Source organism: Python bivittatus, unplaced genomic scaffold (assembly GCF_059951505.1).
Source record: "Python bivittatus isolate LINGU-HERP-01145 unplaced genomic scaffold, Pbiv_v1 ctg000440_np1212, whole genome shotgun sequence".
Taxonomy (NCBI): Eukaryota; Metazoa; Chordata; class Lepidosauria; order Squamata; family Pythonidae; genus Python; species Python bivittatus.
Genome location: NW_028277063.1, coordinates 9,760,826 through 9,783,800, shown reverse-complemented (window position 1 = coordinate 9,783,800; position 22,975 = coordinate 9,760,826). Strand labels below are relative to the sequence as shown.

The 22,975-nt window shown below is 40.9% G+C and overlaps 2 protein-coding genes across 9 annotated transcripts; both read left to right on the top strand.

Annotated features, from left to right (window-relative positions):
• Positions 1–313: 313 nt before the first annotated feature.
• LOC103064717 (uncharacterized) lies at positions 314–10,011 on the top strand. Of its 5 annotated transcripts, XM_088142805.1 has the most exons (6): positions 314–469; positions 1,072–1,150; positions 2,012–2,576; positions 5,865–6,808; positions 7,397–7,526; positions 7,891–10,011. In XM_088142805.1, exons 4-6 carry the CDS (start codon positions 5,978–5,980, stop codon positions 8,379–8,381), a joined length of 1,452 nt encoding a protein of 483 aa, XP_087998931.1. In that variant the 5' UTR covers positions 314–469; positions 1,072–1,150; positions 2,012–2,576; positions 5,865–5,977; the 3' UTR covers positions 8,382–10,011. The 5 variants fall into 5 exon arrangements, with proteins under 5 accessions (XP_087998931.1, XP_087998932.1, XP_025028531.1 ...); XM_088142806.1 differs by having other exon boundaries at positions 1,072–2,576; XM_025172763.2 differs by lacking the exons at positions 1,072–1,150; positions 2,012–2,576 and having other exon boundaries at positions 7,894–10,011.
• Positions 10,012–15,223: 5,212 nt separating this feature from the next.
• ZSWIM9 (zinc finger SWIM-type containing 9) lies at positions 15,224–21,654 on the top strand. 4 transcript variants are annotated; one of them, XM_025172769.2, is made up of 4 exons: positions 15,224–15,504; positions 16,226–16,307; positions 17,706–18,271; positions 19,067–21,654. In XM_025172769.2, exons 3-4 carry the CDS (start codon positions 18,024–18,026, stop codon positions 20,457–20,459), a joined length of 1,641 nt encoding a protein of 546 aa, XP_025028537.2. In that variant the 5' UTR covers positions 15,224–15,504; positions 16,226–16,307; positions 17,706–18,023; the 3' UTR covers positions 20,460–21,654. The 4 variants fall into 4 exon arrangements, with proteins under 4 accessions (XP_025028537.2, XP_025028536.2, XP_087998930.1 ...); XM_088142804.1 differs by lacking the exon at positions 15,224–15,504 and having other exon boundaries at positions 15,511–16,307; positions 17,706–17,792; positions 17,919–18,271; XM_025172768.2 differs by lacking the exon at positions 16,226–16,307.
• Positions 21,655–22,975: the final 1,321 nt, after the last annotated feature.

Genomic DNA, 22,975 nt, shown 5'->3' with positions numbered 1-22,975 from the left:
GAAGGCGCTGCCCCGTCACTCGTTCTCACCTTACTTTCCACTATCTGAGGAGTCGCTTGCAGCGCCGGGAGCTGCTTTTCTGCGCAGAAAGCCTCCACGCTCGGAATAAATGAATAAGCAGCCGAGGGGGGAAAAAATACCCAGCCCCGAACATTTCCAAAATACCTTCCCGCTGCAATGCATCACCGCGGTCCATTACTACATTTTTGGGATGACTAGGGGGAAGGACTTCCCGGGTCAGGGGGAAGTGGCTTCCGGGCAGCTTTGAGCCCCGGCACCTTTTTTTTTTTTTTTTTTTAATTTGGAAATTATCCGCCGGCAGAAGCTCAAGGAAAATAATCTGCGGCATCCTTGGCCAAAGTTGCATTACCAGGATTCCTTATTTAAACCATGGTCGCGAGTCTTGCTGGGACTGGTGTTTAATGCACGCTGCTGGGCAGAACTTAATTTCAGCCAGGGCTCGACAAAGGTATAGTTCTCCCCTCTGGAGCTGCTCCATCAGCTGTAACGCCATAGGTGTCGGGCTGGGTCAAGGGACCTGGCCGCTGCTCGCCTTAGGCCAGAGACCTCTGCCTGATGAAGGGTTCTGTGCAACCTGCAAACTGGCTGGGAAAGGAATGGAAGAAGAAAACTGGGGAGGGGTCTAACTACTCTGCTGACATGGTAAATGTGTGCTAGTCTCAAAAGTCCACTGTTGGCTTGGAAGATAAGTTGGGAGAAGGACCTTGCCAGAGTTGTTAACATTGGGAAAAGGGGGACCTTAGGGCAGGAGTGATCAGAAATACTGTTCAGCAGTCTGTTTCGGGTTGGTTGTTGTTTGTTTTTTAAATCTTCCTCTTAATAATCAATGGGCGGAGCCGATAATACTCTTCCCAGATCGCAGCTTCAGTCCGGCTCTTAGACATCGAACCCTGCATTATTTTGCCGGGAGTAAACTTCATTGAACGCAGCGACCCTTGCTCCTCAATACTATACGCAGGTTTAGGATGGAAGTGCAGAAGTAAAATAAGTGGAATTAAAGGGCCGGTGGACCCAGGGGGGCTGTTGATAAAACAACTTTTTGAATTCCAGATTAATTGGATTCGTATTTACCAAGTGCAGACTCTATCTAGTGCCTACATAGATGTAATCCTCGTTGTTTCAATAGGATGTATCCTTGAGTAAGTGCATCTAGGGTTGGGGCTTTAGTACATCAACAGAAAATATGCATTTATTAGCCAGATTTATATACCACCCCATCCCAAGACTCATACACACGCACGGATTCCATTCCACCCCAAAGGATAGCTGTCCTGGTGTCTTTTTTATCTAATTGTTTTAAATCTAAATCAGATTAGGGTAGCTTGGCATATATGTGTTCTAACAGGCCATAATCTAATGTTGAGGGAATTTATTTAAGAAAATATCCCAGAAGGCAATGATGAACCACTTCTGTACTGTTGCCAAGGAAACTTTATGGATGTATCCACCAATTTCCCCAGAATCAGTTCTGCTCAAAGGGGCCTTTACCTTAATTTGCTCTATCATTGCAATCTAAACCTGTCCTTGGGCAAGTAATTTGACTTCATTTGTTTGAGTCATCTGGACAGTCTGTTAACAGCTGTGTTTTGCACAGTAATTAGTCCACCACATTTTATCCTAGTATGTTGTGTGAAATCAACCAGTGTGGTCAGCTTGATATGTGTACCCAGAAAATTGGATTGTGTTAATTATAGGTCAGTTAACCATGGCCTGTGAATGGCTATAATAATGTTTTTAATGTTACCTTCAGATAAACATCACTCCTAAAAGCTTTTACTATATTAGCAAATAAATTCCAGTGAAGGCAAAACTTCTTGTCAACAGACATTTCAAATCTGCATGACAGCCTGAAATCAACTGGTAATGCTTTTCCTATTTTCCTACTGAGAATAGTTCCATTGGATAATTTCAGTCCTTTTTCTCCTTCTTGGAACACTAAATTTGTATTCTGTTAAAGTTATTGATAATGTTCCTTAACCCATTATTACAGGATACAGATTTTTTTTAAAGGCTGACCCAACTGCAAGCTTATACATTTTTCAGAAGTGGAGGTGCTACGTCCTGTGGCTATAGAATGGTGCATCATAGAGAAATGGTGTGCATGTATTTGTAAAGATGTTTATTGGGCAGACCTCTGGAAAAAGGAGGAGTCAGGCAGTCTGGCTAGCTGATGGCTTGCTTTTGTGAAGTTAATGCTCTGTTATGAGCTGGGCTTTTGTTTGCAAGCACACCAATGGCATGCATACTAACAGTTTTCCACTGTTTGTGGGAAATCTAAAATGGGTTGAGAGACCACATGGGTGCAATGAGGCCTAGTCAGTTGCACAACTCTGTTAATCTGAGCATGCTCTGGCGTGGGGGGTGGGATTCATGGATATCAGGTTCTAGAAAGTGAGCGCTGCAGAAGCAGGAGGCAACTAAGTCTATTGGAGATCTGAAACTTAAAAAAAAACTTGACTTCAGATAAAGCATTTGGAGTGGGCAAGCAGACACATGCCAGACTGAATCTGCAGTTCTTGGTTGGCAAGGATGGATGAGTAGAAGACTCAAAACTTGTAAGATTTCATTAACTCTCTCCCTCTTCCCCCCCCCCCCACTTCCCAATGTATTCTGGCATTGTACTTGCACTTGAAAATATTCTTTCTCTTTGAAACTTTACTAGAAATCTTTTAACTATTGTATGAATATCTTAAGTATGCCTCATTATCAGTTAGTAAAATTGCTCTTTGGAACAAAACATTTATTTGCAGAGGATTAGATATTGGAATGGTGGTCTAAAGTCCCTATTAAAGAAATTTGGATACTTTAAGAGTTACTTAGACTCTGATGTATTCCAGCCTTCATTTTGATCCCTTCATTCCCCAGCCAACAAGTTTGGAAGGCCAAACGTGAAGTTTGGAAGGCCACATATTTGGAAAGATGGATGTATTCATTCAACTGGAGTACAATCCTGTGCCCGCTGATAGCAAAGACTAAGGTCCTAAATCCTAAATTTGCTTTTGACCAGCATTGTATGCTTAGAGTTTTCTTGTAGTATGGTGGGAAAGTTTGCCTAGTAGTCTTATCTTCTCCACCATAAGCCAAGTTTGGGAGGAGTATCTGTACAGAATTGGTTAATTTGACATGAAAAGACACTTCATCTTTGTTAAATTTCTACTGATGCTATTTATGATCTGTAAATTGAGATTTAACATAATTCTTGGTTCTCTCTTACTGATCACTCTGAACATAGAACTTCCTTCCATTTGTTACAGATTATAAAAGGAGTATATCTGGCTGATACTTTAAAAATGCCACCTCCAAAAGATCCTCTTTTTGTCCTTTTTAAACAGTGACCTCAGGATAACAGATAAAGCTGCCACATTTTTTTTATGGAGGTAGCTAAAGCATGCTATTGTTTTCCTTTACTGTAAGCATGATTGATTGCATTATATATGTTGAATGAATTTATACCTTTTATTTTTTTATTGTTAGATTTTAAAATAGTTAATTCCACAGTGATTTCACACCACTGAATTAGCATACTGAAAACAGCTGGTCAGTCCTGTGCAGTTTTTGGTACATGCTGAAAAAGTTTTGGTGTTTCTCAGCTCAATGCCCGACGCATCATTCAGCCAGTAGAATTCAGGCAAAGACAAGTTTTTGTCTCTGTGTTTCTGTTTGGAGTAAATATGAGGGTGAACTTGTATTTCTGCTATCTCCTTTTATTTAGAAAAAGTATGGAATCTGGACGGGGAAGGCTGGAAAAATGCCTTCTAGAAAGTTCCCTCATTCTTTGGTTAGCCCTTGCTGGCAGTATTTCTCTGGTCAGAAGTTTAGTTCAAACTATTTTATAATATCCTACAATGTCCCAGATTTGGTCAATCAGGCCCAACTTGGGGGCAGGGGTGGGTAAGGAAGGTTATTTGGCTTGGGCCTCAGGCTTAAAGGTAGCTCAGAGTTAGACATTTGCTTCTTTAAAAAAATATTCTTTCTGTCTCACATGTAGCAGTCAACTTTTTTTCATGTGGCTTCATTTTTTAATTTTTATTATTGTTGGAGACCGTAAATGTTTGAAGTAGCCAAGATCTCTCTGGATCTCAAAGATAATCTGGGGAAAATTGTACGTAGAGTATTAAAATGGTGGCTAGAACCAACTGCTCTCAGTGTCATCCCTGAATCTCTATAGTGTTGGCAATTCCAGGAGATATTTACCTCACTGCTAGTCCATAAGAGGCTCCATACATTGAAATTGTATAGAAGAACCATAGGTATCTTAACACAAAACCAGAAACACTGCAAAAGTTTCCTTTTTATATATTTAACAGAGCAGGACTTTAATCTTCTGTTACTTTTGGCTGTTTCCCTTAGGCCTCTCTACACAGTATTAAAAATTTCCAGCAAGCCTAGATAGCAAAATCTGATTTAATGCAGCATCTGCTGAAGAACTAAAAGATTTCTTTACATGCAGATGGAAAAATTTGGAAGTTTGTATTTCATGCTATCTGGTGTTGAGTATGTAAAATGCTTCCAAATGTTTTTGGATTTTAATTTTCATCATTTCCATCAACCTCAGACAAAATAACTAAGTAGTACTGAACTAAGAACAACCCCTTTGGATAAGACCAGGACCCATCTTAGTCCAGCATTTTTTTCCCCCCCACACTGGCCAACTACATGGCTCAGTGATGCTCAGGAGCACAGGATGGAGGCATACCCTTCTCTCATTGTTGTTCTCCTGCAATTGGTATTTGGAGTCATGCTGCCCTGGACAACACTGAGTTCTCTAGATGATAGACCTGTTCTCTGTGAATTTATCCAATCCCCCTTTAAAACCATTCAAGGTATTGTCCATCATCATACCTTATGGTAATGAATTTTAGAAAGGTCTAGGCCAAAACATCTGGAGAATGCAAGGTTTCCAGCCCATGGTCTGGTGCAACAAAGAGCCTTTAACATAAATCAGTTGATCAATTTCAAATGAGCTAGCCTCCAACCATGCATTATAAAACTTCTGAAAGTAATCTATGAAATAATAATAGTTTAAATCATTCCTTTCTGCTCCTTTATTACAGTCAAATTTAGACTTTGCTCTTCCCTGTCTTTCCTCTTTCTCTTTAATATTGGTAGATGAATCACATGTCTTCCATGTCATGCTTAGTTTAGTTCTTAAAACACCATAACATAGAAAGTTTTACATTTAATAATATGGGAACATCATTTAAAGGGGAAAGTTGAGTTCATATATGTTACAACATTGGAAGTATGACCAGATTGTTGCAAATTGAAGCATTTTAAGGTGCTTGTCAAAGAAAGGTTTTGCAAAGTTTATAATCTGGAGAAAACTATGAACCTCATCATGTATATTTCCAGAAGAACAATATATTTGATGCAGCTTTAATTATGCTACTGAATTCAAATAAATATACAAAGGATTGCAGTTTTAATAACTGAGCACATTACTTTTATAAGTATAATTTCCTGTAGTTTGGATAAACTGGGAGAAAAGTCCTATAACAGTCTTTTTACTAGTAATTAATTTAAAGAATTTTTAATGCAGCTTGGTCATTCAGAAAGAGCAAAAGATATTTGTAATGTATTACTTATTTTTCAAATACTAGCTTTATGTACCCTTTTGTAGCCTACCTCTGTAATCATAGCCAGAGGGTTTTTTTAGCGTTTGCTATAGCTATAGATTGTATTGGCCCAGTCATGTCTGATTTGTGTTGGTAGTGTGTAAGATCTTTATGGATTGGGGTCAACAATTAATATATTAAAATAGGTAGTCCTATTGTAACTGATTTTTAAAAATAAAAAACTCTGTTCATTTTTCCTGTTTGTTGTGTCATTATCTACCCCTCCAGTTTGAGATCCAAACCACTTAAGGAATTTCTCCACTTGATAGCCTCTCCAGTTGGCAACCCAGTTACTGGAAGCTTCAGCAGAAGCCTACATAATCTCCAAAGCCAAACAAAGAATGAGGAGAAAAATAGCAGCAAAACGGAACATGGTGGCCCAGTACTTCCAGTGTCAGACACCACTGGAACAACGAGTACAACCGTTGGTGAAAATGGAAAAAGAACCAGACCCAGCAGGCTCTGATTCGTTAGGAATGTCAGAAGGTTTTGTAAAAACGTATCGTATTGTACAGGTAGGAACAGGAGGAGGAGGTCTCAGGCTAGTAACACCACAGCAAACCAGAAGCGAACAACTAGAGGCACCCCAGCGCTGGGAAATCCAAGGGCAGGAATTGCCGACTCCAGATCTTACACCAGTCCAATCACCTGCGTGGAGGAATCTGCAAGTACCAGAACTCACCTTGACAGAAGACATTGAGACCTACTTGACTACTTTTGAGGATGTGGCTGAGGCCTGCAAATGGCCACGGGAACAGTGGGTGACCCGGCTTGTGCCAGCCCTCAATGGAGCTGCCCTCCAGGCCTACAATAGTTTGGATCCCAGAGAAAGTGGGGACTATGGGAAAGTGAAGGCTGCAATTTTACGAGAAGATGCTGTCAGCCTAGAGAGGCAGAGGCAGCATTTCAGGCATTTCCGTTACCAAGAGGCTGAAGGGCCCCGTGAAGTCTGTTCTCGGCTGCGGGGGCTCTGCCATCGCTGGCTGGAGCCAGAGAGCCGCACCAAGGAACAGATTGTGGAACTGTTGATCCTAGAGCAGTTTCTGACCATCCTGCCTGAGGACATGCAGGAGTGGGTTCAGGAATATCGCCCAAAGACCTGTATTCAGGCAGTAACCTTGGCAGAGCATTTTCTTCTGAAACAGCAAGACAATGAGAGATGGGATCAGCAGGTGAGCACTTTCCAGCATGATAACTGGGAGCTTATGATCTAACATGCAATTAGAGTTTTAAATCAATTTTAAAAGCACCAGCTTCTGCCCTACGCTTACGATGGTATCCAGAAATGATAAAATCCTACCTTCAGGGAGCTGGTAGTGGCTGAAGCATCCCCTCTTTTTAGCTTCTACGATTTTATTTGGCAGTCCCCTACTCCCATAAAAGGAAAAACTTGCTCCTTTGTGTATTATTTTTAAATACAGATTTATAAGGAGCCCAAAGTGTGACTCAATTCAGATGTGCGTAATAGAAATTGTCAAGTCCCCACAGACCATTTCACCATCTATTTCACATGCAGGTGTTTATTTGATAACATCCCTAATGTCAAAATCGTGACCTGTATCAAAAGATTAATGCTATGTTTGTTTTAAAAGTTAAAAAGATATTTCTTTTGTTTGTATTCAGCTATTCTTTAAAGTATAATGAAAGTGATTTCTGAAACCATCCATGAAAATTATTGCACGGAGCTGAAGCTAAATCCTTACTGCTTTTTAGATTTGCTGTATTCCTTTGCCTTGAATGGTGTCTAACTGCTGTTTCAGGTCCTGGGACCATATATGCTTGAGGAATCTGTGAATTTGCCAGAAAGTGAGCAAGTGCTGTCAGATACTAGGCAGATGGCGCTTTGCAGAGAAACCAAGGAGGAGCTGAATGAGAATCCCTCCTCAGTAGGTAAGGATTTTGGAGACTCAAGATATCTAGGATCAACTCTGATAATCCTAGTCATTTAGTTAGGGATTATGGGAGTTGAAAAGTAACATATCTGAAGGGACCAAATTGGGCCAGAGAGTCACACTAGGACTAGGAAGATCCAAGTTCAAATCTCAATTCAGCCATAAAGGTCATGTGGTGTCCTACTCTGTCATATCCTATCTTATTTTACAAAGTTGTTGTGGAATTAGAATGGCTGCAGAAAAAAATTAAATCAGCCTGTAACTAGATAAATAAAGTGTTTGTCTTCTTGCAAAAGTGAAGATTACGAAACACTTTCCAATGTATACTTGCATAAATAATAATAGTTTTTTTTTTAATCCAGCAGGTGATGAAATACAGACTAAAAATGAGGAAGAGTTTCTGTTACAGGAAAGCACAAAAAGGCAGAGGAATCGACTTCTTCCCAATTTGCAAGCAGCTCCATTTGCTCACCAGACACCCAACAGTCAGCTAGCCTTGAAAAAACAGCCCTTGCACAAGCAAGAAGCGCTTTTCCCTTGCCCCGAATGCGGGAAGAACTTCTCTCGTAAATCCACCCTCACCAGACACCGGAGAGTACACACAGGAGTCAAGCCCCATCAGTGTACCGAATGTGGGAAAAGATTCTTGCACAAATTCAACCTGGTGAACCACATGAGAACCCATGTGCGAGAAGAATCAAGCCGTTGTTCACTGTGTGGGAAAAATGCAAAGCGGAATTCAGGGCAGGGGAGCCAAGAGCGAAAGGCTGGGTGTTGTGAATGCACAGGCAGTTTGGAACTGCAGTATGGCGTGGAGCAGACAGAACAAGACACAGGAGAATCCTTTAACTGACTTGAATCCTAGGGAGAAACAGTGTAGCTGACTTGAATGTGCAAAGAAGTTTTTAGGAAATAACTCTAAATCAGGGAATTTTTCTGTGCCCTGGAATCTTCTAGAAGCCAGAACCACCTTCTGATAACAAGGCAGTTACCCTGAATATTGATCAAAGCAAAAAATGCCTTCAGCAGCTCAGTTCATTCATATATTTTATGTTTTGTTCTTTGTTAATTTCTAAAATCATCCAGCAGAGGGAGGGGGGGAAGAGCAACAAAGTTCTAACCTTCAGTGATAATAGGAAACATTTTCTTCTTAATACCACAGTCCAAAGTTTGACAATCACCCAGCCAAAGCTAATAGAAATTCAGCCATGCCCCTCCCAGAAGTCAGAATGTGATTGACTGTAGAAATGTGCAAAACACTTCAAGATCAATACACTCTGATATCTGAGCATACTGGATGCTATCTGATCTTTAAATGGGCTTCAAGATTGGACCACCTCCTGTATTCTCAGAACAGATGCTCCCATGTCAGAATGGAACATGGCAAGGTTGGAACAGTTCAATCTCAAAATGTTTTGCACACTCAGTTGAAGAGCATCTACTTAATCAAACTTCTCAGATGACAGAGTAGTTGAGGCTCTAAAACTGGATACAAAATTTCTTTCACAAATATCAATATGCCCAATTTTGCAAACACCCTAAACAGTGAAAAAGTAAACCTCACTTTCAGGATGATCAGTCATGTTCTTAATACAGTGCAAAAGTGTCTTTATTTGCTCGTGCATGAAAATCACATGGATGGATGCTGTCCAGTCTTATCTTAGCTAATTAATGATGTAACAGATTTTTGGAAGTTTGGGACAACCTTTTAGGTAATGTGTAATGGAATGTCACCTTAAAGGCCTTCAATCCAGTGCCTCTTTCGTGGCGATCTTGAAAACAATGTATTTGAAACTGTGATACAGATGTGAACTGTTCTGTTGATTTGTCAATTTTTTGTGTGTTCCTTTTTTTTAACAGTGCCTCAATAAGAGATGGTAACATTCACATGTGGTTCATTGGAACTTTTATATTAGAGCTTTTCCTCCTAGGACTTTTGTTTCCCTAAAAGTAAAATTATTTTCCAAAAATAATCACCAGAGTCGAGATAAAAGCTAAAGAACTACCTGGCTTAGCAGATATCCTTGTCAGAGATACTGGGAATTTGGTTTAACTCATCTGAATTACGCCTGTTGGAGAAATTGGCCTCGTTTCCAAGGAAATTTGTGGTTTGTATATGTCAGACAGTAGTTCTCAGTAGTACATGGCAAACTTTTGAAATGCTGACTTTAAAAAGTGATTTGGGTAAGAACTGAGGAATCTTGTGTTTGGAAATGGGACAAAAATCCAACTGGGTATGCTCTAAGTCGGGGTTTTCTAATTTCATCATCTGCCTGTTTGTAAATTCCTGTCAAACATAAGTATTTCAGGGTCTTCTAACACTACCAGTTTTAATCCCTTTAACACTGTTGATATACCAAAACTGCATGTTTGGAATTTTGCAATGGTTATAGCTGCACATGTAAATGTTAGATTTTTTTAAGAGAAAAAAATTGTTTTTTGTAAATTTTTTATTAAAGCTTTATTTTTTTCTAGTTTGCACATTAAAAGAAGTTTAATGTTGTAATCAGAATTTATAGTTCTTCATTTCTCACTTAGCTGGGAGTTGATCATTTTCTTAATTTGTAGTACTGCTACAAACTTATAGATTCGATTTAAAAAATGTGCTTCAGAGCAAGTGAGGTTATGAATGTATTACCCAAATGAAATACTCTGGGATTGAATTCAGCTGCGCAGCTCCAGCTTGTAACCCAGCTGAATCCATTTGGCGCTTCAAAGGACCCTTCACAGGCCCCAAAATGACCTGCATAGTAAAATTAATCAGATACGCAATGAAGTATACATTTACCTAGTTGTTGTAGTTGTTCAGTCGTTAAGTCATGTCTGACTCTTCATGACCCCATGAACCATATCGCTCCAGGCCTTCCTGTCCTTCACTGCCTCCCTGAGTTTGCTCAGTTTCATGCTCATTGCTTCAATGATGCTATCTAACCATCTCATCCTCTGCCGTCCCCTTCTCCTTTTGCCTTCCATCTTTCCCAGCATCAGGGTCATCTCCAAAGAGTCCTCTCTTTGCATTAGGTGGCCAAAGTATCCTAGCTCACTAACCTAAGAATAAGTCTAAATATAATAGGATTTATTTCTCAGTAATACATAGGATAGATACAAATGCACCAATTATTTTAAACATTTTTCATTTTAAACTTCCCATTTAAAAAAAGTGAAATTTGTTTACTATAGATCTTTACAGATGCTGATAGAAAAAAGCAGTATTTCCCAACCTGTTGTCCAGATGTATGAGACCACCATGCTGGTTAGGAATTAGAGAATTGTAATTTCAACACACCTGGTCAGAAAAGAGATGGATTTTTACTGGATTTAAAAAATGGCCCTTTCGCTGCTTTATATTTGGAGTAGAAGAGACCCCTTGCATCCAATTATTTGCTGCCTGAAGCAAGCAGACAACTTTCATGATGTCCCCTACCAAGCCAAATTCCACACTGAGAACATTGCCCTCATTATAACTGTCATTGCCACTTTAACTAAATAAACAATCGTGTTACTCTATGGGGAAGAAAATCCAAATTCATGCCACAAAAAAGTGCATGCTTTAACATTCTCAGAACTTTTCATCGGGCAAAGCAGTACAGAAATAAAGTACATTCCAGAAAATTCAAAAACCACACGTTCTTTTGTTACACTTTGGTTGTTCATAAAAATGATCTTACTCAGCTCTGTATTCTGAATCTTTATCATACATATGAGTATCATACTGAGAGAGTTGGCATGTGATACTTAAAATATGCAAAACGTTCTATGATAACATTACACACACACACACACACACACACACATATATTCTAGTAAAATAAAACATACCGTATAACATCATCTAATCTAAAGACAAGATAGCCAGCATGATATGGTATTTGAGGTCTTGGACCAAGTCAAAGAAGACCCAGGTTTAAATTCCCACTCAGCTACACAAGAAGCTTTGTAACATCATGTCATTCCCTAGCCGTTCTCATAAATATGCTATCATGGTTTGCTTTATGATAATTTGTTAAGAAAACTACAATCAGCTGAGTTAATCGTTCATCAAAACTAAATAAAATAGGTTAGCTTATTGTGTGTACCCAACCGTTACCTTTCAGACTGACCCAGCAGTCAATACCCAATCCAGACTGCAAACATCTGGATGACTATTAGATGGCAGAAAACTAACTTTTTGTTGTTGTCTGGATTTTTGATCCCAGATCTGGTTGTCCTAATTTAGGTTAAAATTATTATAATCTCTTACTGTCTATTACAGTGTTGTCCAAACTTGGCCACTTTAAGATGAGTGGACTTCAACTCCCAGAATTCCCAGCCAGCCATGGCTGGCTGGGAATTCTGGGAGTTGAAGTCCACTCATCTTAAAGTGGCCAAGTTTGGACAACACTGGTCTATTAGGTAATAGTGAACGGCTAAGAAAGAAAAAAAATGGGAAGATGATGGTGGCCATGCCTCCTTCCCCAAACTGATTTCTGAGGAAAGAAAACAGTATGGAAGTTGCTTGCTGTGTGTTAGCATGCACTCTAACCCTTATCATGGCTGCTGGCCATTACTCCATCCCTCAATTCTAGCTCAAGCTAGAATGAACGACAATATGTAATATTTTTCTCCAGTGAGGTAGTTGAATTAGGTTGCAAGATACTCACTTGCCAAAGGTCACCAGAAGAATGTGATGTAATGAACAATTAAGTATTTGAATAGGTAGGTCTATTTCCTAGCACCATTTCCTCCCTGAATTTAGGAATTTAAAATATTTTCCCTACTCTAGGCAACTTTTTCAGTCTCCCAAATAACCCTTGACAATTTCCTCATGAATGATAATACCACAATCTTCTTTTGTCCTTAAAAGCTCCATTGGTTTGTTAAGCACTCTACAAAGAAGATATTTGCTAAAAGATTAAGAGACTAAGCCTAAAGTAACAGCACCAAGCACTTTTTTTAACATGTATTCTTTCCCCTTTAAAAAATAAATAAATCAGGATTCTAAATTATCTGAACATGCCCTACAGACTGATACTGCTTAAGAACAGCCAAGGGGGAAAAAATCCATGCAGGGTTCTGTGAACAAGATCTGCCAGAGCTCAAAAACACAGAATGCCATATAGATGGCAAGTAATTCAACTTCCTAATTAACTGCCAGGGAATTTCATCTCCTTTTTAAACACATTTCTAGATCATTTGTGGATCCAAAGTATGTAGGCAATGTATTGTCAAAGGCTTTCACGGCCGGCATATGATGGCTGGTGTGGGTCTTCCGGGCTGTGTGGCCATGTTCTGGAAGTTTTGTTTCCTAACGTTTCGCCAGCACCTTTCTCCCCCCTTCCCCCCCCCTCAGATCTCTATAAATACCCACAAAAGGGTCACATCACCCTGAGCACAGAGAGAACTGCTCCTGTCTGTGCTCCTGCACTCTGAAGATGCCGGTCACAGGTGCTGGCGAAACGTTAGGAAACAAAACTTCCAGAACACGGCCATATAGCCCAGAAGACCCATACCAGCCTATGTAGGCAATGCTTGATAAAATGTTGGATACCAGAGACTTTGCTAGGTAAACATTCCAGAGGTCAAAAGGCAGAACTCCAGTGCTCTTCACCAAGTAAAAGCTAAACTAAACTAAGTAATGCAAAAACTAATTTGTGCAAGTGTGCTTATGTGCATAATTTATACAGATTTCTGCTTTATTCCTCTCAGATAACATCATAATAGCAGTTTGATTTGACTTCAAATTAAATAGCACTCTGACTTTAGCTAGAAACCACTGAGGTCCCAAAGGAGGCTGTAGACCTCGCAGATTCTTCAGGTTCATGGTAGTGATGGAACTGCCTGGTGTCAACTTTTCACACTTATGCTAACAGTGTCCCCTCTCATGATGGCCTTTTCTTTCACCTTAGTCCTCACATCAGCTTTTGTATCTAGGCTATTATGAGCCAACTTGGCATCTCGCTAAACAATGGCGCAGCTGAATCACCCACTTCACTTTTGGGCCACCTGCAAACTGATCATTTATTCAAAGATAGTCAAAAAGATATCAATATTGGCCCCAAGTCTTCATGTGTTTTCCAGAATCCAGCCGGGAATCTAGCATGAAAAATATTCAGCTATTTCAAATAACTCCTGAGGGGTAATATTGACATCAAGATCATAGCACTGAGGATGTTACTTGGGTGGGTGATGAAACATCTGCAACTGAAAAACCAAGTTAAGAGAATCCCAACAATGCAACACATCAACCCTGAGTTATGTATATTCTCTACCGTTGCCTTTAGATCCTGTAGATACTGAATTGCCCAATTTTGGGTTAACTTCTCTTTGGGTATAGTCCAGGTACGTTTGAACTATCCATATCATACATGTAGATGTGGAAAGTAAAGGCCAAAGTGATCCCAGTGGTGGTAGGAACACCCGGAGCTATGACTCCCAAGCTGGGACCGTGGCTCCAACAGATCCCAGGAACATCACAGCTCTCTATCCAGAAGAGTGCAGTGCTAGGAACAGCTAAGATACTGTGCAAAACCCTCAAACCCCCAGGCCTCTGGTAGAGGACCCGAGATTGAGGAAGACAGATACCACCCATAGGGGCGAGAGGGGATTTTTAAAAAATATATGAAGGAAAATGTCCACAACCACATTTGAAAATATGTATGTATAAACAAGATTCCAATGTAGATATAGATGGACAGTCTGATGAAAGCTGGGATCTAAATCTAAAATAAATAGAAATTGACCCCCCCCAGAAGAGTTCCCCTTTCCCTGATAGTATCTCCACTGATAATTCAAGCTCCTCTTTCTTTCCTACTGTTCAGCACAAACCTTGCAATTCCCTCCCTCCCCATTAACCGCAACTCTATTGCTGCCTCCAGAATGTGGGCACCTGCCTGTCACGCTTGCACAAATCAAACCCACAATCTACTCCTTGATCTCTCGGAAATTAACCTTCTTAGTTCCATGAAAATCAGAACTGCAAACCACCCCTCTGACAGGAAGAACTAGTAGGAAAAGGAAGTGGGGGGTAGGATTGCAGGTGGCATGAGTGAGATAACCGTTTTCCATGCTACTGTCCACAGTCGAAGATTTGTTCCCTGTTTGGCACCAGATCAAACTATTGCTGCTGCTCCTATGAGATGACTTTGGAAACGCTGTCCCGGTCTTGATCGATTTGGGGGTCTGTTATAGATGTGACAGTGGGGGTTGTCAGTATAGTATGCATAAGTGCAGGAAAAATTCTATTTTTCCTCACAAGAGCAACCCTATGTGAGAGATTGGGTTGAGAGAACACAAATGATCCAAAATTACCCTGTGGGCTAAGAATGAACTAGCACCTGGGTTTCCTTGCTTATCATAACCACTATACCACACTGCTCTGGGTTTGGCTGTCTTGCAACTGGGTGGGCAACAGCACTGCTGAGCATACGCGAAGTGTAAAGACTTAGTCCACACTTGACACATGCACACAGATGCGCTTGCAAGTTTGTCGGCTTGGAGCAACTGTGTCCTTGAAGCTCCTTCTCACTCTTCAAAGCTTGCTTTGCACAATAATAACAAATTCCTACAGTTGCAAGGCAGCCTCCTCTGGATGGAATTGCATCCTTGTCCCACCAATATTCTGCGATGGATCAGCTGAGAGCCAAGCACCCCGACTGAAAAGCCCTTTTCACGTGCCTAGAGGTACCCCTTTTTCTCGCGTCCCCTCGGACAGTGGAAAAAGCTTCTGCCGAACATCCTTCAGTTACCATCTCTCCTCCGCTCAGCACTCCTCGGACTGATTTTTCGGCGTCGGCCGTGCGACGTCGCTCTCAGGCCGACTGTCCTGCTGGAAGCTCCAGCAGGGGGAGCGCGCGGCTCGCCTCTTCGCTCGGCCGGAATCAGCAAGCGCGAGACGGAGCGCCTGGGTTTGTTTCCCCGAGCGCGGGCCTGCTTTCAGCTGCAACCTGGACAGGCAAAGATCCAAGGCACCTGGAAGGGGTTGGGGGACAGCCCGGCAGGTATGGTTCCACTGCTGCGGAGTCCGGGAGGAAGGGAATAAAGTCTCTGGGCTAAAGGACAGCGGGGGGCGCTCTGCAGCTGGAACGGCTGGGGCCGGGATCCAGGGTTCGGAGTTCTGGATTGGCCGCGCTTAGAAAAACATGCCTATCTGTATACATTTCCTTTCTAGTATGTGCCCCACCCATGCCCCACCATAATATATGTCTGTATTGATTTACTGCATTATGTACTGAATGCACACATTTGTATTTTGTACTGGGCTTGTGTATGCAGGGACAGGTAAATGTTATATAAAAATCATCACGTATGACTTGGGAGAAAATCAGATTTCTTCAAGCCGGCAGCATCCATACAGAAGGAATTTGTTTTCAGTGTTGAGGTTCCTGGGCTGAATTTAAGGGAACCCAGGTGACAGGTGCTATTGGATTTCATGTATGCAAATGTGCATACTTAAGTGGATATACAACAATGCTGTTTTTTTAATCACATGAACATTTTCAGAAGTTAGACTCGATAGCTGTAGTGCATCTCCAGTGTTAGCTTTATATGAGCAATTCCAGCAAACTGAAACATAACTTTTGCTTCTAACAAACAAGAAGGGAACCATTATTATTAACGGCTTTTAAAACTTCCTCCATCTTCATATACAGTACACACATATTAAAATATTCCAATATTTATTACATTTATCATTATTTTTCTTCTTTGGGTACCTTTTAGGATGAGCAAAGTATTTTAGCTCACAGAAAAGTCATCTATTTCAGTAAGAACAATACGGTATGCTGTCACTGTATGGTTAATGGTAGGTACTGATTTTGTAAAGCTGAGGCATCATTTCCAAATGTATGTAATATATTTTTTTTCACCTTACATACCAGATGAGGCACTGCATTCTTAAATTCTAATTTCTAGCAACTAGTGAAAAGTAACTTCAAACTGTGGAAGAATTTACTTCCCAAGAAATGTAAAAATGTACAACTTATGGGAAGGAATTCAAATCTCCCATTTAATCTCACCTACTAAAATCTCTGGTATATTGGTATATTTAATTTTAATCAGATAATACAGTTAATTTACGCAAGGCATGATGTTGTTAGGGCACAACTCAAGAATGAACAAGAGAAGCCCCAAATACAGCAGGGATAGCTTATTCCAGATTGATATACTGTAAGTCAAGTAAATTTATCAGCGCAACACACTCTGGAAAACTACTCCCTCCTTATTAGATGCAGAAAACCCGTATGACTTAAGTATACATTGTACAAAGTCATCCTTAATAGAATTTACTTAGATTCAGTACTTAATGGTAAAATGTCACCATGAGGTAAAACAAGGAAACCTTATTTTCTTCGAACACAGCTGTGTCTGATGTAATCAGAAGTAGTATACATAAGATTTTTCAGTTAGAAACAGTAACTCGTGTGCTTACATTTATATTGAACCTGAAGAGTGGGAAGATTCCCATATGAACCTTTCCATGTATACTTCCATTATTTATCAAGAGTAGGTTTTGGTCAAAATCCTACTATTATCTGAAGCACAGTGCATAAATGTGTATACATGCCTGTGTACAGACCTCAATAATACTTACCTAAGGATCCTTAGATTTTTCCTCATCCACCATTAGGAAGCATATCAGAACAGTGCTGATTAGCTAAACATTTGATCATATTGCATAGTAAAGTTAACATAATTATATATATATATATATACACAAATAAAAATTTACTTTCCTGTTTTTTTTTAAATTAGGCCTTTTAGAGGAGTAAAACAAAAAGATTAAAGACATGTAAACTGAATAAAAGAGTAAAGTACAAATAAGTAAACAAGGGATCTAAAGTATCATGGAAATTGCACTTTTCCAATATACCATTAATTACCTATGTATTATAAAATATATCACTTTAAAAAGCTAGAAATCACTATCATGCTTGAAACTAAGCAAAAATATTAGGAATCTTGATCAGCAGAATATAAATCACTTACTGATATTATAAACTATAATAAATTGAATAAATTCTGAGAATCTATTCAAACTGGAGTATCTCATGATGTTAAAATATAGACACTGTATATAGAAAAACCCATGTTTTGGGTTCCGTACAAATCCATGTATAAAATCTTATACATACAGCCAAATATAAGACTGGCTGATTTGTGATACTTAACTTGTTAAAGCCTTTTTCTCATTCTCTCATAGCTTTGCCTTCCCCAATGAGGAGTCTTCCAGAAGTGTTGGACTTACAACTCCCAGAATGGTTGAGAATTGACATCTGAAAGGCACCAGGTTGGGGAGGGCTTTCTTAAGAAATGGTTATTTCCCATCCTGAAAGTCCCATCTTATCTTGAAAAAGTAGAATGTAATTTTATAAATACTAAATGTGAATGGTTTCTTTTTTCAATTATCTCCTAGTTGACTTTCCCCCCTTCAGTTTTTGGCAACATTTTACAGCCAATTCACCCTCTTTTTGGGGGGGAGAACAAGCTTCTTAACAGAACAAACTGCTTCACAAGTACCATGGGGGACCTAGGCCTAGGTCGGGAATTCCACACCTGGCACCAATTCAGCATGTTCTTTGATGACTGGTGTGAAAAGCACAAGGTGCTGTTCATCATTGCCAGCCTGAAGCCACTGGTTTCGCTGCGACAGAACCCGCTGCACTATCAGCCTAGCTTGGCGGAGACATTACGCTTCCGTTTTGTGCGTCTCATCTGTAAGCACAGCGGGACCTACGTGGGACAAAGCACAGTGAAACGGAACCGCCTGTAAGTTCTTATCTAGGCAACATCTGCCGGTCACCACCCTTCACAGACTGTAAGAGGTTTCTGCTCCAAGAAGCTTCCAGTCTAAAATGTCATATAGTGAAGATAATGGGCAAGAGAAAGCATGTTCTTAGGTTGAGTAACAGAATGATGGAACAGCATGGACACTGGGGTTATATTAAAAGGCTTTAGGGAAGATGGATTTTGATGAGAGATTTGAAGGAAGGAAGCATTCCAGGAACATTCTGGGAAGTGTAACGTTTACCTATTCAGATGTGTGGACTTCAGTTTTAGAATTCTCAGGAGTGGCCATGCTGGCTGGGGAAGGATACACATCTGGAGGGCAGATCATCCAGGTTAGGAAAGACGGATATGGAAAAACAAGGGAGAACGCCATCTCTTGAGGAAGCTGGCCCTTTCTATCTGGGAGAGGATGAAATCCATGACTACTTCAATCTATCACTTTCCTTAAAGAAAAAAATAAAATGACATCCCATCCTATAGCATTGAGACTATGAGTCTAGGACATTGCCTCCCAGTAACAGGTTTTTATTTTTAAGGAGGCTTCAGATAATAGTGCACCATATGCTATAAATATGAAAGGTTCTAGATTCAGTCATTGGCATGCCCAGTGGAAAGGGTCTTGAATAACACAAGTGGGAAAGATACCTTGCTATTAGATTTGAGGAGAATCTAATTTGAGCCATTTGTGTACCCAGTTTCTGTATTATTGATGCCATGATCCTTTGCATTTGGTCTCTGAATGAATTGGCCTTTTTTTTATTTCCCATGTTGCAGCAGTGAGAAGATTGACTGCCCAGCCTCTATCACGCTGCGCCTAGGCCCCAAGAAGGACCGTCTGGTGGTAATTGAGGCCAATCTGGAACACAATCACCGCCTGTCAGAACTGGAATTTGCCCACTACTTCAAACGGCATCAACTGAGGGCCAGCTTGGGGCTGCCTATCCGCATTACAAACAGTATTTCCAAGCGCTTCTTGGCACCTGACCTCATATGGAACCTGGAGGACTATAGTAAGGCCAAAGATAAGGGGATGTGTGAGCTCTTGGCAGTTCTAGATGGGCTCTTCAAAGCAGATGCAGGAGCCAAAGTCAAACTGGTCTTCCAGGAGGATGTGGCTGTTCTTAATAGCATCTTCTTAGCCACCTCACACATGCGTGAACTGGTGAAGCGCTTCCCTGACCGCCTTTTCTTGGAGCGTGCTGCCTGCCTTGATGAGGATTTTGAGCTCTATACAGTATTGTGTCAAGATGCCAATGGGCATGGACGTGAGGTAGCCTATTGCTTGGCACGTCAGGGGCTCCCTGACCTCCTTATATTCATTGTAGCTTCACTGGTGCAGAGTGTTCCAGACATCAAGTTGCGAGTGAAGGTAGTCACAGTGGGAGCTGGTGTCACAGGTCTGGATGCTGTGGAGGAAGTGCTGCCATGTGCCCGGGTGCAAATCTGTCGTCTGCAAGTCTTGGAAGCCCTTTACCGTAAGGCCTATGAACTGGCGGTGCTAAAACAGGACCAGATTCGCAATCTGTTGCTCAATTTGGCTAATGCTGATTCACCACGGGTGTATAGCCAGTATCTCAGTGACTTGGAAGATGTGGCTCCACTCTCTTTTCTGCAGTACTTCTTGGAGCGTTGGCACCCTCACAAAGGCATGTGGGTAGAGTGTTGGGCCTTTGAAAAGAACAGGGAATGTTCCTTCCTTGACCACCTTAGTACCCACCGCCATAAGCTGCTGACAGTGCTCAATCCTCCTATGGCTCTGGCTTCCTGGGTCCAGGGTCTACTGGATCTCCAGGCCTTGCATGTGGAGACTTCAGGTCTCAATGTGACACCAGTGGTTGAGTTGTACCACACCTCCTGCCCATCTGACTATGCAGATCTGGTAGCTGAAGAACTAGACCTTGTGCCCCATGCACATTATGAGCTCAAGGACATGCACAGTGGGTTCCTCCTGGAAGGTAGCACATGTTCCTTCCTGGTGAGCCAAGATCTGACCACTTGTAGCTGCTCCATTTATATGGCTCACCAGCTTCCTTGCCGGCACATCTTTGCTGTACGTCTTTGGGTTGGGGAACCCCTCTTCGACCTCAACCTTCTGCCCAGCTCATCAAACAGGAATCAAGATACCGTGCAGCAGGAGGAATGCCAGCTATTGTATTCCCCAGTTTGAGTATTACCCCATGCCATATATGTACTGAACAACAATACATAGTCTTGGTGACCACCTTAATAGTTGTCATTTTGGCACAATGAAGATGGTGGTGTCATATTCCCACACAACTTTGGTTATAGTGCTCAGTTTGGAATAAATAATAAATTAAGAGTTGGCCTCCCATCATAAAAGCAGGCTGGCTGTGCCTGCCCATATACTCAAGGATTGGTGACTGTTGCTAGGACTGAAGTACTGAAAATCTCCACAACTATTGTATAAAAAAGGGAAGAGAAGCACACCCAGCTTTAAAGAGCTATTTCTATACCTCTCTTAAATTTCATTGGGTTCTAGGTAAAAAGCCTCCACGTACATGTAGGTATGTGTTGACAATGACATTCTATATCCAAAACCGAGTTCATTCTGCAGATCAAAGCAGAACATTCCAGAGGATGTCAATGAGCAGAACCAGCTGAGCAGCCTTTTCCTCAACATTCCACACTGATACAGCTCAAGTCCTCTTGTGAGGAAAGATACATTTTGCACAGGTTATACAACTTGAACCTTGATCCTGTATGGGGTTAGATGTATCTGAAATCACTAAGTTTAACTGTGTCTAATTAAACAAGACCAGGCTATTAAGATAGAGAACCATCAAAGAATTGTGAGGGATGCTAAAAAGCCATTTTCTAACTGAAAGTCATGCTCAACAGCTTCCAGATTTTCCCACAGGAAGTGCCCAAGCATTCCTGGTACTGGATTCTGCACTGCCGTCCCTTTTGGTAGTTGTCAAATACAGCAAACTAGGAATAAGCAGTGCTTATAAACACACAAGAGTTATATATCCTATTTGCTTATCTGATCTAATAACCCCCTGATAGGAGTAAGGATGAGCAATTAGTTATCCTTTACAGCACTATCCTCCATAAGTTGAGGGACAAATTCTGTAACAGGAAATCTTTTTATCCATGTTGACTCACTGTGATTTCAGTAAAAAATACTGCAGTTTATTCAAGATATCATAATTAAACCATGGCTTATCATGCTGTACAGATTATATATGCTGGATGACAGGTCATCCAATGGCATGTTGTGAGGCAGAGCCATTATCTCACCATCAATGGCTATAACGTGGTTTTGAAACACTTTTATGTTTTCAAATTCTGAATTCAATATTGAATGTCTCAATAAAAATACATTAGGAATAAATTCAGAATGTCTCCTCAGTCCTTCTCATTTAAAAAACTAAAGGCAGCAGGAGCACTGTTTTGGCTATTTGTGCGATGTTGGGTGCCAATTCTTTATAGCAGTGTTTCTTAAACTTTTTTGTCTCAGGACCCTTTCCCACTTTTAAAAATTATGGAGGACCCCAAAAGAACTCTTGTTTGTATTGATTACATTTATCAATATTTACCATATTAAAAATTAAAATTGATGCATTCACTGCTGCTACCACTTCTCATGATTGTTTGATGGGATTTTAATATTGTATTATTTTTCAACATAGGCTAGCAAATCATTCCGATTTCGCGGATCCCTGAGACGGTCTTGGGGACCTCCAGGGGTCCTGGGACCACACTTTAAAAAACACTGCTTTATAGTACCCACAACAATAATGAATTTTCTTGGTTTAGAAAAATGGTAATCATTCCTCATGTTAAAAATGTAGAAATTGAGATTAATAATTATCCCCACTATAATAATCTCTACTCATATGGCTAGGAATTATGAGAGCTGATATCTAGCCATCAGCTAGGTGGGGAAGGCTGTCTACCTGAAAGCAAAAAGGACAACTGCAGCACCACAAATCTAGCCTGCATTGTTTTGCTTTACTAACACCAGTGGCGACTGCTGGACCTTGTTGCTTCCATAATGCCAGTCTGTGCCACTTTCATGCTGCTTGCAGCATCACGATGCACGCGGCTTGCATCGCAACACCACACCACTGGTTTTCCCATTTGTAATCACTGCCAGCAATAGATCACTTGAGTTTTCCCTTTAACCAGAATCATAGGAACACATGCAGAGTAAACTTCCTTTGAGTTGAGCTCAAGTCTGTGCAGTGTTCTTGTTAATGGTGTGTAGTGTTTGCCACCACTGTCAACTTCCCAATCCTGGTATTTTGTGGTGGTCTCCCATCCAAGTACTGTACTATCTAGGACTGAATCAGCTTAGCTTCCAAGCCCCAGGTTAGCCTGGTGTCTATAAACAATTCTGCCCTCCCACTTTATTTTCCATTTCAAAGTAGCATATTTCTATGCTACTTTGTATTTTATTTGTCAAGTTCCTTCTTCCAGAAACTCAAGCAATTTTTCCTCCCACAGGGGCACTTTTAATGAGGGAGAAAAAGGCGCCCTTGGGGTCAAATCGGCCCCTTCTCTGAGGTCCTTCAGTTCTGAGGTAACCCGCGGTTTTGGGCAAACAGCAACTGGAAGATTAGGTCTCCTTGCTGCCACCACCCCGTCACTATAAACTGGTTTCTCCCTTCCACACCAGCCCTCTGGGGAATCAGGAGAGGATTGACGAGAAATCCTTGC